The sequence below is a fragment of the Ovis aries genome, chromosome 4 (assembly GCF_016772045.2).
Source record: "Ovis aries strain OAR_USU_Benz2616 breed Rambouillet chromosome 4, ARS-UI_Ramb_v3.0, whole genome shotgun sequence".
Taxonomy (NCBI): domain Eukaryota; kingdom Metazoa; phylum Chordata; class Mammalia; order Artiodactyla; family Bovidae; genus Ovis; species Ovis aries.
This window is the reverse complement of record NC_056057.1, coordinates 107,195,114-107,211,868: the sequence shown is the minus strand read 5'-3', so window position 1 is coordinate 107,211,868 and position 16,755 is coordinate 107,195,114. Positions and strand designations below refer to the sequence as shown.

The window sequence follows — 16,755 nt, the reverse complement described above, 5'->3', positions numbered from 1 at the left end:
TGGACTGCAGCCTTCCAGGCTCCTCTGTCCATGGGATTTTCCAGGCAAGAGTACTGGAGTGGGGTGCCATTGCCTTCTCCAGCCAGCTATCTATACAGGTGCAAAATCTCGTCAAAAAGTGTTGAAACATATACTCCAATTGGGTGCATTTTATTGCCGAGTTGTTGCTTTTAAAGTTTGTGTGATTGGACTACTCAGGACCTAGGGAGTTGCTGCATTTCTTGCTCAGCTCCTCTGGCAGGGACAGCTGAGAGGAGCAGCCATGAACCCCTAGGGAGTCCCTGGGTCTGGATCGGTTAATATGCTGAGCAAGGTGACCAGGGTGATCCTGCTGATTATCCTTATTTCTGAAGGCACAGTTTTGCCAGGTGGAAAGCTCAAAATTACACTTCTTAATAAAGATTGTTAGGAACCCATCAAGGTCACATATCCTGTGTCTCTCCTTTGCCAGATACCCTGCATCGTGGAGAATCTGAGACCCCTTACAGCTTCCTGCCCCGTCCTTGGGTTTGTGTTCCCACCAGCTGTTTTCCACCTCCCCTTCTGCTCATCCTGTGTGGCCATTTACAGATTTTTCTTTCTGATGTATGCTCTTTCAAGGTGGGTTTCTGTCAATTCCTACCCTCCTACGACACCACTGATTTCCTGAGCTGGGTCCATGGTGAGTTTGTGTTCTAAGAAGAGCTGACGTGTAGCACTGTGGACTGGCTGCTGGCACAGAAATACAGAGCTGAGTCCGCTGCCTTGGTGGACTTGATTTCCAGGCTGCAGGGCGAGTTTGGGGGGCACTGAGCTGAAAATTGCTCTTTGAACACTTCTGTGTCTTCCTCAATGTCTTGCTTCTGTAAGTAAACCAAGAACTCTAATGCTTCTTCCAGCTTCCTGCGGTACCAATAAACATTAATATGTCCTTTTATGGGGATACAATCCATCTTTGCTTTCTGGCCTTTTCCTTTGACCAGATGACTTGGACTCTGAGTGACCTCAGTGTCCATGGAGGCTGTAAGGAAAGAGACAGAAAGTTCACAAAAAGCCCTTGAAGGAGCCTGATTTTGCAGCCGCAGGAGAAAGTCCTGAATCTAGAATCCAAGAAATTCACCTCACCTGCTCCCCAGATGAAAAGGGCCACACAGCACAGGAGACCAGGGCACATGGCTGGCTCAGGGAGAAAGCAGAGCCGTGGCTTTTCCTCTAGGGCTCCTCATCCGCCTTCAGCACCTCCGTGTGACGTGGTCTCTCCCTGCAGTCATCACAGTCCCCATGTACTCGAGGGCAGGGAAAGCTGGTGAAACAACTACCATGGATTCCAGACTTTCAATTGTCTCTTTTCCTGATCCGGCTCTTTCATCATTTCTTTAACAAATGAAAATCAGTTACACATCAATAACTTACTTGCTTTTTATCTTGTCTATTTGCCTCCTCCCCTCCTCCCTTCCCTCTCAGGTAATGAAATACACAACTTGCTGTATGTCAGTCATAGCTTCCACTGCACTTGCAAATTAATAGAGTAGCCATTTTATATTAACAAGCCAAATTTTGAACAATACAAAAGAAGTATTTGTGATGGATATATAAAGCATCTAAAGAAATAATAAAATGAGTCATCTAGCAGCCTGGAGAATCCCATGGACGGAGGAGCCTGGTGTGCTGCAGGCCATGGGGTCGCAAGGAGTCAGACACGACTGAGCGACTTAGCTTTCACTTTTCACTTTCATGCACTGGAGAAGGAAATGGCAACCCACTCCAGTGTTCTTGCCTGGAGAATCCCAGGGACGGCGGAGCCTGGTGGGCTGCCGTCTGTGGGGTTGCACAGAGTTGGACACGACTGAAGCAACTTAGCAGCAGCAGCCTGAAACTGTTAGCTTAGGAGACAGATTTTCTCTTAGAATTTTTAAGTCCCTGTGTTATTTTTCTAGATTTTATCATTCTTTCTCTACCAAGTCTTGGAAAACATAATACCAAAGTTTCAGTGTTTACTCACTTTCATTCCATTTTTAGTTTTAGACTTGTGTAAGAATCTGTAAGTTACATACTAATCAGTATTTTATGTCTTTGAAATTTACCTAAGGGGTTTATTCTGTTTATGCTTTTTTCTGTGTCATTTTTTATTCAGCATTATGTCTGTGATAATAATTTATGATTATTTTATATAATAATTTAAATGATAATACTTTATTATTATTGTTTTTGCAGATAATTTTATATAATTCACTTTTGCTAATATGTACATACCTGCTCATTCCCTCAGTCATGTCTGACTCTTTGTCACCCCATGGACTGTAGCCTACCAGGTTCCTCTGTCCCTGGGATTTTTCAGGCAAGAATCCTGGAGTGGGTTGCCATTTCCTCCTCCAGGGGATCTTCCCAGCCCAGGATTCCAGCCTGCATCTCCTGTGTCTCCGGCAAAGCAGGCGGATTCTTTACCTGCTAAGCTATCACTAATATATAAGGTTCTATTTATTATTAATAGTTTGTCAGAATTTATTATCCATTCTTGAATTAATGTACACTAGTTTTTCCTCTAGATTTTGGTGCTAGTACAAACAGGACTGCATTCTTATACCTTTCTTTACATACCAAGGTATAATATTTCCCTATACCTGTGTATATAAAAATTGAGCCTTAGGGTCACCACATGAACTGTACATACTAAGACAAAATGCTTTCCAAATTAAGCCAAATAAATAATCCCAGCAACTGTTATGTGTTTTCTAGGGTTGCACATCTAAAATTCAATTGGTACTATTCTTTCTAAGTTTTAAAATTTCTGGGTGTGCCAGGTGGCATGTGGTTTACTAGTACCCTGAACAGGAATAGAACCAGCGCCCTCTGCAGGGAAGCCCAGCATCTTAACCACTAGACCTCCATGGAAATCCTGGCACTTAATGTTCTTTAACCTTTGCTAGTCTACTAGGCGGAGAGGGCAATGGCACCCCACTCCAGTACTCTTGCCTGGAAAATCCAATGGGCGGAGGAGCCTGGTAGACTGCTGTCCATGGGGTCGCGAAGAGTCAGACACGACTGAGCGACTTGAGTTTCACTTTTCACTTTCATGCATTGGAGAAGGAAATGGCAACCCTCTCCAGTGTTCTTGCCTGGAGAATCCCAGGGATGGGGGAGCCTGGTTGGCTGCTGTCTATAGGGTCGCGAAGAGTCAGACACGACAGAGCGACTTGAGTTTCACTTTTCACTTTCATGCATTGGAGAAGGAAATGGCAACCCTCTCCAGTGTTCTTGCCTGGAGAATCCCAGGGATGGGGGAGCCTGGTTGGCTGCTGTCTATAGGGTCGCACAGAGACGGACACACAGCAGCAGCAGCAGTCTATTAGGATAAAATAGTATATCACTGTAGTTTTAGTTTGCATTTTTATGATTTTTCAGTTTAGTTCAGTTGAGTTGCTCAGTCGTGTCCAACACTTTGTGGTCCCATGGACTGTAGCACACCAGGCATCTCTGTCCGTCACCAACTCCCAAAACTTGCCATCGAGTCGGTGATGCCATCCAACCTTCTCATACTCTGTCACCCACTTCTCCTGCCTTCAATCTTTCCCAGCATCAGGGTCTTTTCCAATGAGTCAGGGCTTCATATCAGGTGGTCAAAGTATTGGAGCTTTAGCTTTAGCATCAGTCCTTCCAATGAATATTCAGAACTGATTTCCTTTAGGATTGACTGGTTTCATCTCCTTGAAGTCCAAGGGGTGTTCCAGCATCACAAGAGTCTTCTCCAACACCACAGTTCAGAAGCATCAATTCTTCGGTGCTCAGCTTCATATATGGTCCAACTCTCACATCCACACAGGACTCCTGGAAAAACCGTAGTTTTAACTAGACAGACCTTTATCAGGAAAGTAATGTCTCTGCTTTTTAATATGCTGACTAGGTTTGTCATAGCTTTGCTTCCAAGGAGCAAGCATCTTTTAATTTCATCCCTGCAGTCACCATCTGCAGTGATTTGGGAGACCAAAAAAATAAAATCTTTCATTGTTTCCAATTTCTCCTCATCTATTTGCCATGAAGTGATGGGATTGGATGCTATGATCTTATGATTAAAAAATAGGAAGCCAAGCTTAAAGAACTTTCAAAGACCTCAGTAAAATAGCAAGGAGGGACTTTGGGGGAGGGAGAAGTATTCTGTGGCTTGATTGTCATGCCAGCTATCTATACAGCAAAATCTCGTCAAAAAGTGTTGAAACATATACTCCAATTGGGTGCATTTTATTGCCGAGTTGTTGCTTTGAAAGCTTGTGTGATTGTAGTATTCAGGACCCAGGGAGTTGCTGCATTTCTTGCTCAGCTCCTCTGGCAGGGACTGCTGAGAGAAGCAGCCGTGAACCCCTGAGGAGTCCCTGGGTCTGGATCAGTTAATATGCTGAGCAAGGTGACCAGGGTGACCCTGCTGATTATTTCTGAAGGCACAGTTTTGCCAGGTGGAAAGCTCAAAATTACACTTCTTAATAAAGATTGTTAGGAACCCATCAAGGTCACATCCTGTGTCTCTCCTTTGCCAGATACCCTGCCAAATGGGGAATCTGAGACCCCTTACAGCTTCCTGCCCCGTCCTTGGGTTTGTGTTCCCACCAGATGTTTTCCACCTCCCCTTCTGCTCATCCTGTGTTGCCATTTACAGATTTTTCTTTCTGATGTATGCTCTTTCAAGGTGGGTTTCTGTCAATTCCTACCCTCCTATGACACCACTGATTTCCTGAGCTGGGTCCATGGTGAGTTTGTGTTCTAAGAAGAGCTGACGTGCAGCACTGTGGACTGGCTGCTGGCACAGAAATACAGAGCTGAGTCCACTGCCTTGGTGGACTTGATTTCCAGGCTGCAGGGTGAGTTTTGGGGCCACTGAGCCAAAAACTGCTGTTGAAATATTTCTGTGTCTTCCACAACATCTTGATTCTGTAAGTAAACCAAAAACTCAAATGCTCCTTCCAGCTTCTTGCGATACCAGTATACATGAACATGTCCTTTTATGGGGACACAATCCATTGTTGCTTTCTGGTCTTTTCCTTTGACCAGATGACCTGGACTCTGGATGACCTCAGTGTCCATGGAGCCTGTAAGGGATGAGACAGTAAATGCAATGAAAGCCCAGGATAAAGGCTGATTTTGCAGCCACAGGAGAAAGTCCTGAGATTGGAATCCAACAACTTCACAACAGGGACTTACCTGCTCCCCAGAAGAAAAAGAAAGCTGCCCAGCACAGGAGGCTGAAGCACATGTCTGGATCAGGGAGAAAGCAGGGCGGTGACTTTTTCCCTAAGGTGCCTCCTCCCCCTTCAGCAACTCCTTGTGACGTGGTGGGTTCACATGGTCATTAGAGCCCCTGTGTACATGAGTCGCTAACATTTCATAGGCTGGGAGGGCACAGAAAGCTCGTGAAACAACTAGTATGAATTTGAAACTGCTGTATTTTTCTTTTTTCCTGATTCTTGTCTCTCATCAGTCTTTAAAGAACAGAAGTCATTTCACATCAGTAATTTATTTGCTTTTTTAACTTGTCAATTTGCCTTTTCGCCTCCTCCCTTCCCTCTTAGGCAATGAACGATACACTTTGCTATATGTCAATCATAGCTTCTATTGCATAGTAGCTACTTACTTTGGCCACCTCATGCGAAGAGTTGACTCATTGGAAAAGACTTTGATGCTGGGAGGGATTGGGGGCAGGAGGAAAAGCAGACGACAGAGGATGAGATGGCTGGATGGCATCACTGACTTGATGGACGCGAGTCTGAGTGAACTCCGGGAGTTGGTGATGGACAGGGAGGCCTGGCGTGCTGCAATTCATGGAGTCGCAAGGAGTCAGACATGACTGAGCGACTGAGCTGAACTGAACTTATGTTAAAAACACAAAATTTGAGCTCTACAAATATTTGTGCTGCTGCTGCTAAGTCGCTTCAGTCGTGTCCAACTCTGTGCAACCCCACAGACGGCAGCCCACCAGGCTCCCCTGTCCCTGGGATTCTCCAGGCAAGAACCCTGGAGTGGGTTGCCATTTCCTTCTCCAATGCATGAAAGTGAAAAGTGAAAGTGAAGTCGCTCAGTCGTGTCTGACTCTTAGCGACCCCATGGACTGCAGCCTACCAGGCTCCTCCGTCCAGGAACATGCAAACATGCAATACATCTAGAGAAATAGCAAAATGAATGATCTTGCCTGGAACAATCAGTTTAGGAAACAGACTTTCACTGAGAATTTTCGAGTCTCCGTGTTATTTTTCTAGATTCTTATCTTTCTTTCTCTACCTATCTTGATAATCGCAACATTATCTTCCCTATTCTCTCTCTTTGCCTAAATTTCAGTGACTTTCATCAAGTTGCATGAGAATATCTTTTGTGATTTTGATTAGTGCTGCATTGAATACATAGATGGTAGTACAAAAATAAGAATACTCTTTCTATTGGTTTAACTTAGTCACGATCATGCTATATAGCTTCACTTGTTTTAGGTTTTTAAAATGTTTTCCCTAAAATGTAATAATTTTCTGAATTAAATAATCATTTACCTAATAGATTTTTAACAGATTTTGTATGTGTTATAATTTGTAAATGGTCTCTCTCTTTAAAAAATATGTTTTTGACTGTTTCTTGCTAATATATGGAAATAAATTGACTTTTAAAGTTTATGTTGAATTCAGTAAATTTATTAAATTTGTTGTTATTAATAATGCAATGCTTCTTTAGATTCCTTTGGTTCTTTGTCTCAGTTTTCCGTCTGTCTTTAATCATTTCTTCGCTTCTTTCTTCATTCTAACCCTTTTTTTCTAGTTCTGTTGGCTAGATATTCAGCATAATCATGACCAGAAATAGTGGCGGACTTCATTTACTTACTTGTCAATTATGTTTGACCCAGAGAACTACAGGTAGTGGATATGTGGTAGGTGCTATGGAGGGTTAAAACGTGTAAAATTAGTTCCTGCTATTAGAGGAGTTATTGGCATGCCAGGATATTTGCAAATCAACTGTTACTGGGCCAGGTTCTTCTTGGCTGACCCACAGGAAAGCCAAAATAAGAGATGCCCAGGTTTGTTGGAGAGAAGAGGGTTGTCTTCAAGGCCGCCAGCCAAGCAAGAAGACGAGAGATCTGCCGATTTTTTTGTGTTGTTTTTGTTTTCCATATTGAGTAGACTGAACTTAATATGAAAAATTTGGATATTAATGCTCTACTGGTTATATCATTTGCAAATATTTTCTCCCATTCAGCAGGCTGTCTTTGTTTTGTCAACATTTTGTTTTTTGGTTTTGACTATGAGAAAGTTTTATGCTTAATAAGTTTCCACTTGATCATTCTTGCTTTTGTTTCCTTTTCCTGAGGAGACAGATCAAAACATATATTGCTACAACTGATGGCAGAGGGTGTTCTGTGTTTTGTTCTAGAAGTTTTATGGTTTCTGGCATTACATGTCTATCTTTAATCAATTTTGTGTTTGAATTTGTGTTTGGCATGAGGAAATGCTCCAATTTCATTTTTTTACGTAGTTGTCTAGTTTAACCAGCACTGCTTATTGAAGAGCATGTCTATTTCCAATCTGTTTATTCCTGCATTCCTTATCATAGTTTCAGTTCAGTTCAGTTCAGTTGCTCAGTCATGTCCAACTCTTTGCGATCCCATGAATCGCAGCATGCCAGGCCTCCCTGTCCAATACCAACTCCCGGAGTTTACTCAAACTCATGTCCATTGAGTCTGTGATGCCATCCAGCCATCTCATCCTCTGTCGTCCCCTTCTCCTCCTGCCCCCAATCCCTCCCAGCATCAGGGTCTTTTCCAATGAGTCAACTCTTCGCATAAGGTGGCCAAAGTACTGGAGTTTCAGCTTTAGCATCAGTCCTTCCAATGAACACCCAGGACTGATCTCCTTCAGAATGGACTGGTTGGACCTCTTTGCAGTCCAAGGGACTCTCAAGAGTCTTCTCCAGCACTGCAGTTCAAAAGCATCAATTCTTCAGTGCTCAGCTTTCTTCACAGTCCAACTCTCACATCCATACATGACCACAGGAAAAACCATAGCCTCAACTAGATGGACCTTTGTTGGCAAAGTAATGTCTCTGCTTTTGAATATGCTGTCTAGGCTGGTCATAACTTTCCTTCCAAGGAGTAAGCATCTTTTAATTTCATGGCTGCAGTCGCCATCTGCAGTGATTTTGGATCCCCCAAAAATAAAGTCTGATACTGTTTCCACTGTTTCCCCATCTATTTCCCATGAAGTGATGGGACCAGATGCCATGATCTTTGTTTTCTGAATGTTGAGCTTTAGGCCAACTTTTCCACTCTCCTCTTTCACTTTCATCAAGAGGCTTTTTAGTTTCTCTTCACTTTCTGCCATAAAGGTGGTGTCATCTGCATATCTGAGGTTATTGATATTTCTTCTGGCAATCTTGATTCCAGCTTGTGCTTCTTCCAGCCCAGCGTTTCTCATGATGTACTCTGCATAGAAGTTAAATAAGCAGGGTGACAATATACAGCCTTGACGTACTCCTTTTCCTATTTGGAACCAGTCTGTTGATCCATGTCCAGTTCTAACTGTTGCTTCCTGACCTGCATATAGGTTTTTCAAGAGGCAAGTCAGGTGGTCGGGTATTCCCATCTCTTTCAGAATTTTCCACAGTTTATTGTGATCCACACAGTCAAAGGCTTTGGCATAGTCAATAAAGCAGAAGTAGACGTTTTTCTGGAACTCTCTCGCTTTTTCCATGATCCAGCGGATGTTGGCGATTTGATCTCTGGTTCCTCTGCCTTTTCTAAAACCAGCTTAATTGACCATGCTTATGTGGTTTTATTTCTAGACACTCATTTCTGTTTGGATCAATGAATGTCCTGATGCAGGTGATCAGGGAGACCAGGGAAGACAGATGACCTACCGATTATCCTTATTCCTGAAGGCACAGCTTTGCCAGATGAAAAGCTCAGAACTGCATATTTTATTAAAGATTGTTAGGAACCCATCAAGGTCACATCCTGTGTCTCCTTTGCCAGATACCCTGAAAACTGGGGAATCTGAGACCACTGTACAGCTTCCTGCCCCATTCTTGGATTTGTATTCCCACCAGCTGTTTTCCACCTCCCCTTTTGCTCATTTTGTGTTGCCATTTACAGATTTTTTCCTTCTGGCTAATGCTCTTTCAAGGTGGGTTTCTGTTAGTTCCTACCCTCCTACGACACCACTGATTTCCTGAGCTGGGTCCATGGTGAGTTTGTGTTCTAAGAAGAGCTGACGTGCAGCACTGTGGACTGGCTGCTGGCACAGAAATACAGAGCTGAGTCTGATGCCTTGGTGGACTTGATTCCCAGGCTGCAGGGTGAGTTTTGGGGGCACTCAGCTGAAAATCTCTGTTTGAACATGTCTGTATCTTCTATAATTTTTTCATCCTGTAAGTAAACCAAGAACTCGAATGCTTCTTCCAGCTTCCTGCGATACCAGTAAACATAAGAGTGTCCTTTTATGGGGACACAGTCCATTTTTGCCCTCTGGTCTTTTCCTTTGACCAGATGGCTGGGACTCTGGGTGACCTCAGTGTCCATGGAGCCTGTGAGAAAAGAGAGAGAAAGTGAAGAAAAGGCCCTTGAAGGAGCCTGATTTTGCAGCCTCAGGAGAAAGTCCTGAATCTAGAATCCGATTAATTCACCTCACCTGCTCCCCAGAATAAAAGAGCCACACAGCACAGGAGGCCGAGGCACATGGCTGGCTCAGGGAGAGAGCAGAGCCGTGGCTTTTCCTCTCAAGCGCCTCATCCCCTGCAGCACCTCCTCGTGACGTGGTTGCTCCCTGTGGTCACCCCAGTCCCCACGTGCATGAGATGCTAGCTTTCCATAGCCTGGGCGGGCAGGGAAAGCTGGCGAAGCAGCTAGTGTGGATTCCAGACTGCTCCAATTGTCTTTTCCCGGATTCTGTTCTTTCATCATTTCTTTAAATTGAAAACCAGTTGCACATCAATAACTCACTTGCTTTTTATCTTGTCAGTTTGCCTCCCCCTCCCTTCCCTCTCAGACAATGAAATACACAACTTGCTGTACATCGGTCTTAGCTTCTACTGCACTTACAAATGAACCCAGCAGCTACCTTATACTAACAAGCCAAATTTTGAACTATACAAAAGAAATATTTGTAATGGATATATAAAGCATCCAGAGAAATAATAAAATGAGTCATCTAACCTGAAACTGTTAGCTTAGGAGACAGATTTTCTCTGAGAATTTTTAAGTCCCTGTGTTATTTTTCCAGATTTTATCATTCTTTCTCTACTAGGTCTAGGAAAACATAATCCTAAAGTTCAAGTTTTTACTCACTTTCCTTCCATTATCAGTTTTAGACTTATGTAAGAATCTGTAAATTATATATTAATCAGTGTTTTATGTCTTTGAAATTTATCTAAGGGATTTATTCTGTTTATACTTTGTCTGTGTCATATTTTTATTCAGTATTATGTCTGTGATAATAATTTATGTTTTTGCAGATAATTTTATATAATTCACTTTTGCTAATACGTGCATGCCTGCTCATTCCCTCAGGCATGTCTGACTCTTTGTGACCCCACGGACTGTAGCCCATCAGGTTCCTCTATCCCTGGGATTTTTCAGGCAAGAATACTGGAGTGGGTTGCCATTTCCTCCTCCAGGGGATCTTCTCGACCCAGGGATCCAAACTGCATCTCCTGTGTCTCCTGCAAAGCAGGTGGATTCTTTACCTGATGAGCCATCATTAATATATAAGGTTCCATTTATTATTAATAGTTTGTCAGAATTTATTATCCATTCTTGAGTTAATGTACACTAATTTTCTCCTCTAGGTTTTGGTGCTAGTACAAACAGGACTTCATTCTTATATCTTTCTTTACATACCAAGGTATAATATTTCTCTATACTTGGGAATATAAAAATTGAGCTTTAGGGTCAGCATGTCAACTTTACATTCTATGACAAAATGCTTTCCAAATTAAAATGAAGTCGCTCAGTTGTGTCTAACTCTTTGTAACCCCATGGACTGTAACCTGCCAGGCTCCTCCGTCCATGGAATTTTCCAGGCAAGAATACTGGAGTGGGTTGCCATTTCCTTCTCCAGCGGGTCTTCCCAAACTAGGGATTGAACCCGGGTCTCCAGCATTTCAGGCAGATGCTTTTTCATCTGAGCCACAAGGGTAGCCCCAGCGAAGCTCCAAATTAAGCCAGATAAATAATCCCAACAACTGTTGTGTGTTTTCTAGGGTCGCACATCTAAAATTCAGTTGGTACTATTCTTCCTAATTTTTTAAATTTCTGGCTGTGCCCGGTGGCATGCAGTTTATTAGTACCCTGAACGGGAATAGAATCAAGCCCCCCTCTCCACCCCCTACTCCCCCCTCCCTGCAGGGGAAGCCCAGAATCTTAACCACTAGGTCACCGTGGAAGTCCTGTCATTTATGTTCTTTTAACTATGCCAGTCTATTAGGATAAAATGGTATATCACTTTAGTTTTAGTTAGCATTTTTATGATTTTTCAGTTTAGATTAGTCCAGTCACTCAGTCATGTCTGACTCTTTGTGATCCCATGGACTGCAGCATACCAGGCTTCCCTGCCCGTCACCAATTTCCGGAGCTTGCTCAAACTCATGTCCATTGGTGATGACATCCAACCATCTCATCTTCTGTCATCCCCTTCTCCTCCTGCCGTCAATTTTTCCCAGCATCAGGGTCTTTTCCAGTGAGTCAGGGCATCATATCAGGTGGTCAAAGTGTTGGAGCTTCAACTTCAACATCAGTCCTTCCAATGAATATTCAGGACAGATTTCCTTTACGATTGGTTTGATTTCCTTGCAGTCCAAGGGACTCTCAAGAGTCTTCTCCAACACCACAGTTCAAAAGCATCAGTTCTTTGGTGCTCAGCCTTCTTTATGGTCCAACTCTTACAACCATACATGACTGCTGGAAAAACCATAGCTTTGACTAGACAGAGCTTTGTTGGCAAAGTAAATGTCTCTGCTTTTTAATGTGCTGTCAAGGTTGGTCATTGCTTTTCTTCCAAGGAGTAAGAGTCTTTTAATTTCATGGCTGTAGTCACTATCTGCTTTGATTTTGGAGCCCAGAAAATAAGGTCTGTCACTGTTTCCATTGTTTCCCCATCTATCTGCTAGGAAGTGATGGGACTGGATGCCATGATCTAAGTTTTTTGAATGTTGAGCTTTAAGCCAACTTTTCCACTGTCCTCTTTCACTTTCGTCAAGGGGCTCTTTAGCTCCTCTTTGCTTTCTGCTATAAGGGTGGTGTCATCTGCATATCTGAGGTTATTGATATTTCTCCCAGCAATTTTGATTTCAGCTTGTGCTTCATCCAGCCCAGCATTTCACATGATGTACTCTGCATATAAGTAAAATAAGCAGGGTGACAATCTATGGCCTTGATGTACTCCTTTCCCAATTTTAACCAGTCTCTTGTTCCATGTCCAGTTCTAACTGTTGCTTCTTGACACACATACAGGTTTTCTCAGGAGGCAGATTAGGTGGTCTGGTATGCCCATCTTTTCAGAATTTTCCAGTTTGTTGTGATCCACACAATCAAAGGCTTTAGTGTAGTCAGTGAAGCAGAAATAGACCTTTTTCTATAATTCTCTCACTTTTTGATTGAATATATTTTTTCTGTTTATAGGCCACTAGTGCTTTTGGTACACTGCCTTTTGACCATATTTTCTTTTTGAATGTTCAGCTATTATTTATTTGTAACAATTCCTTACATATTCCTGATAGCAAACTTCGTCAGTTACATGTGCTGCTAATATCTATTCAGTCTGTGGCTTGTCTTTCACTTTTTGTAATGCCTTTTTTTTTAGTTGGTATTCCTAATTTAGTTGAGTCTACATTCTCTTTCAGAGAAGGCAATGGCACCCCACTCCAGTACTCTTGCCTGGAAAATCCCATGGATGGAGGAGCCTGGTAGGCTGCAGTCCATGGGGTCGCGAAGAGTCAGACATGACTGAGCGACTTCACTTTCACTTTTCACTTTCATGCACTGGAGAAGGAAATGGCAACCCACTCCAGTGTTCTTGCCTGGAGAATCCCAGGGACAGTGGAGCTTGGTGGGCTGCCATCTATGGGGTCTCACAGAGTCAGACACGACTGAAGTGACTTAGCAAAAACATTCTCTTTGGGGAGGGTATACATTTAATTCTTTATAATTATGTTCTTGTACCTCAAGATCATAAATGTATACTTATAAGTTATTTACCAGACAGCTAACATTTTAAAGTTGTGTGTAAGCATTTGATTCTTTAATAATAATTATTTTTTCTTAGGCTCTGAAAATGAATTTAAATCCATCCTTACTTCTGTGGATAACAGCTTGTCCCAGAAGAACATTGCATTATTCCGCTGCATACCTCCAGTGACAGCTCTATCATATATAAAATGCTTACTTAAACACCAGTTCAGTTCAGTTCAGTCACTCAGTCGTGTCCGACTCTTTGCGACCCCATGAATCGCAGTGCAACAGGCCTCCTTGTCCATCACCAACTCCCAGAGTCCACTCAAATCCATATCCATCGAGTTCGTGATGTCATCCAACCATCTCATTCTCTGTTGTCCCCTTCTCCTCCTGCCCTCAATCTTTCCCAGCATCAGAGTCTTTTCAAATGAGTCAGCTTTTCACATCAGGTGGCCAAAGTATTGGAGTTTCAGCTTCAGCATCATTCCTTCCAAAGAAATCCCAGGACTGATCTCCTTTAGAATGGACTGGTTGGATCTCCTTGCAGTCCAAGGGACTCTCAAGAGGCTTCTCCAACACCACAGTTCAAAAGCATCCATTGAGCTCAGCTTTCTTTATAGCCCAACTCTCACATCACATGACCATTGGAAAAACCATAGCCTTGGCTAGACGGACCTTTGTTGACAAAATAATGTCTCTGCTTTTGAATATGCTATCTAGGTTGGTCATAACTTTCCTTCCAAAGAGTAAGCATCTTTTAATTTCATGCCTGCAATTACCATCTGCAGTGATTTTGGAGCCCAGAAAAATAAAGTCTGACACTGTTTCCACTGTTTCGCTATCTGTTTGCTATGAAGTGATGGGATCAGATGCCATGATCTTATTTTTCTGAATGTTGAGCTTTAAGCCAACTCTTTCACTCTCCTCTTTCATTTTCATCAAGAGGCTTTTTAGTTTCTCTTCACTTTCTGCCATAAGGGTGGTGTCATCTGCATATCTGTGGTTATTGGTATTTCTCCCGGCAATCTTGATTCCAGCTTGTGCTTCTTCCAGCCCAGCATTTCTCATGATGTACTCTGCATAGAAGTTAAATAAGCCGGGTGACAATATGCAGCCTTGACGTACTCCTTTTTCTATTTGGAACCAGTCTGTTGTTCCATGTCCAGTTCTAACTGTTGCTTCCTGACCTGTATACAGGTTTCTCAAGAGGCAGGTTAGGTGGTCTGGTATTCCCATCTCTTTCAGAATTTTCCACAGTTTATTGTGATCCACACAGTCAAAGGCTTTGGCATAGTCAATAAAGCAGAAATAGATGTTTTTCTGGAACTCTCTTTCTTTTTCTATAATCCAGCTTAAACTTGCTCTCCTTTTAAATCCATGATTTTCATTTGTCTATTTATGCCTTTTTCATTATCCTAAATTAAGAAACGATTTGATAGTTCAAGGAGAAATCACCTTAGTTTGTCCCTGTTCAACATTAGTTTCTTTTTCTCTGTGTTGGCCACTTAAATTTCAGACAATTTTCATCAAATTTCATGAAAATATCTTTCCTGATTTTGACCAGCCCTGAACAAATAGATTGTAGTGCAGAATTAGGAATACTCTTACCATTGGTCTTACGTATTCATGATCATGGTACACATCTTCACTTATTTCAGATTTTTTAAATGTTTTCCTCCAAAATTTAATCCTTTTCTGAATTGCAGTCTCATTTACCTAACAGATTTGTTTTTATGCATTTTATATGTTACATTAGAATTTTAAAATCATCTCTCTTTAAAAAATATTTTAACTGTTGATAACATATGGAATAAACTTTTTATATTTATGTTAAATTCAATGAGCTTATTAAATCTGTTAATATTAATAATGCATTGCATCTTTAGATTCCTTTGGTTCTTCTTCTAAACTTGCCATCTGTCTTTTAAAACTTTTCATCCCCTCCTTTTCTCATTCTCAGCCTTTTTCCTTGTTTTACTGGCTGGAATTTCACAAAATCTTCACTAGAAATACTAGTGCCATTCATTTACTTGTTTATCAATTATATTTGACTTGGAGAACTACTGGTACTAAATATGTGGCAGATGCTCTGAGGGTTACAAGGTATGAGATTACACCCTGCTATTAAAGGAGTTATCCACATGCCAAGTGAAAGTGAACAGGATCGTCGGTCGTGTCTGACTCTTTGCCACCCATGGACTGTAGTCTGCCAGGTTCCCCTGCCCATGGAATTCTCAAGACAAGAATACCAGAGTGGGTTGCCGTGCCCTCCTCCAGGGGATCTTCCCTACCCAGAGATCAAACGAATGTGTCTTACGTCTCCTGCATTGGCAGGCAGGTTCTTTACCACTAGTGACACCAGGGGAGCACATCACTCTTCTAACTGCTATTGGCCCAGGTTCATCTTGGCTGACCCACATGAAGCCAAAACACTGATGCCCAGGTTTGCTGCAGAAAGTGAAAGTCACTCAGCCATGTCCAACTTTTTGCGAACCCATGGACTATACAATCCATGGAATTCTCCAGGCCAGAATACTGGAGTGGGTAGTTCCCTTCTCTAGGGGATCCTCCCAAACCAGGGATCAAACCCAGGTCTCCCACATTGCAGGTGAATTCTTTACCAGCTGAACCACCAGGGAAGCCCAAGAATACTTGAGTGGGTAGCCTGTGCCTTCTCCAGCAGATCTTCCCTACCCAGGAATTGAACTGGGGTCTCCTGCATTGCAGGCGGATTCTTTACCAGCTGAGCCACAAGGGAAGCTCGTTTGGGTCAGGGAAGGGATTTATTTGCAAAGCAATCAGGCAGAGAGATGAAAGATCTTCTACCCATTTTTAAAATTGTGTTGTTTGTGTTTTCATTTTGAGTTGCCTGACTGTATATTTTGAATATTAATGGTTTACTGATTATTTTGTTTGCATATATTTTCTTCCATTCAGTGCATTATCTTTTTCTTTTGTCAATGGTTCTCTTTTGTTTGTTTGTTTTTGCTGTAAGAAGATTTTAAGTAAGTAAGTAAAGTCACTCAGTCGTGTCCGACTCTTTGTGACCCCGTGGACTGCAGCCCACCAGGCTCCTCAGTCCATGGGATTCTCCAGGCAAGAATACTGGAGTGGGTTGCCATTTCCTTCTCCAGGGGATCTTCCCGACCCAGGGATTGAACCCAGGTCTCCCGCATTGGAGGCAGACGCTTTAACCTCTGAGCCACCAGGGAAAGAGGATTTTAAGGTTAATTCAATTGCATTTGTTTATTTTTGCTCTAGTTTTCCTTCCCCAGTGAGACAGATCTGAATATGCGTTGCTACAATAGATGTCAAGAGCGTTCTGACTGCATTTTCTTCTAGGAGTTTTGTTGTTCCTGGCCTGCAAGTCAGTCTTTAATCCATTTTGAGTTTATATAAGTGTATGAGGTGTGAAAATGTTCTAACTTCATTCTTTCATGTAGCTGTTCAGTTTTACCAGTACTACTTATTGAAGACAATTTTTTCTAAATTGCATATTCTTGCATTCTTTGACATAGTTTAACTGACCATGTTTCGTGGGTTTATTTCTAGACTTTCAATCGTATGTCCATTTTTGTGGCAATACCATT

The 16,755-nt window shown here is 42.3% G+C and overlaps 2 gene segments (V, D, J or C); both read right to left on the bottom strand.

Annotated features, from left to right (window-relative positions):
• Positions 1-494: 494 nt before the first annotated feature.
• LOC121819461 (T cell receptor beta variable 16-like) lies at positions 495-1,803 on the bottom strand. The segment is given in 2 exon segments: positions 495-1,000; positions 1,105-1,803. Coding segments are annotated over 2 exon segments (375 nt in total).
• Positions 1,804-4,624: 2,821 nt separating this feature from the next.
• LOC121819460 (T cell receptor beta variable 16-like) lies at positions 4,625-5,230 on the bottom strand. The segment is given in 2 exon segments: positions 4,625-5,057; positions 5,170-5,230. Coding segments are annotated over 2 exon segments (378 nt in total).
• Between the last annotated feature and the right edge of the window lie 11,525 nt (positions 5,231-16,755).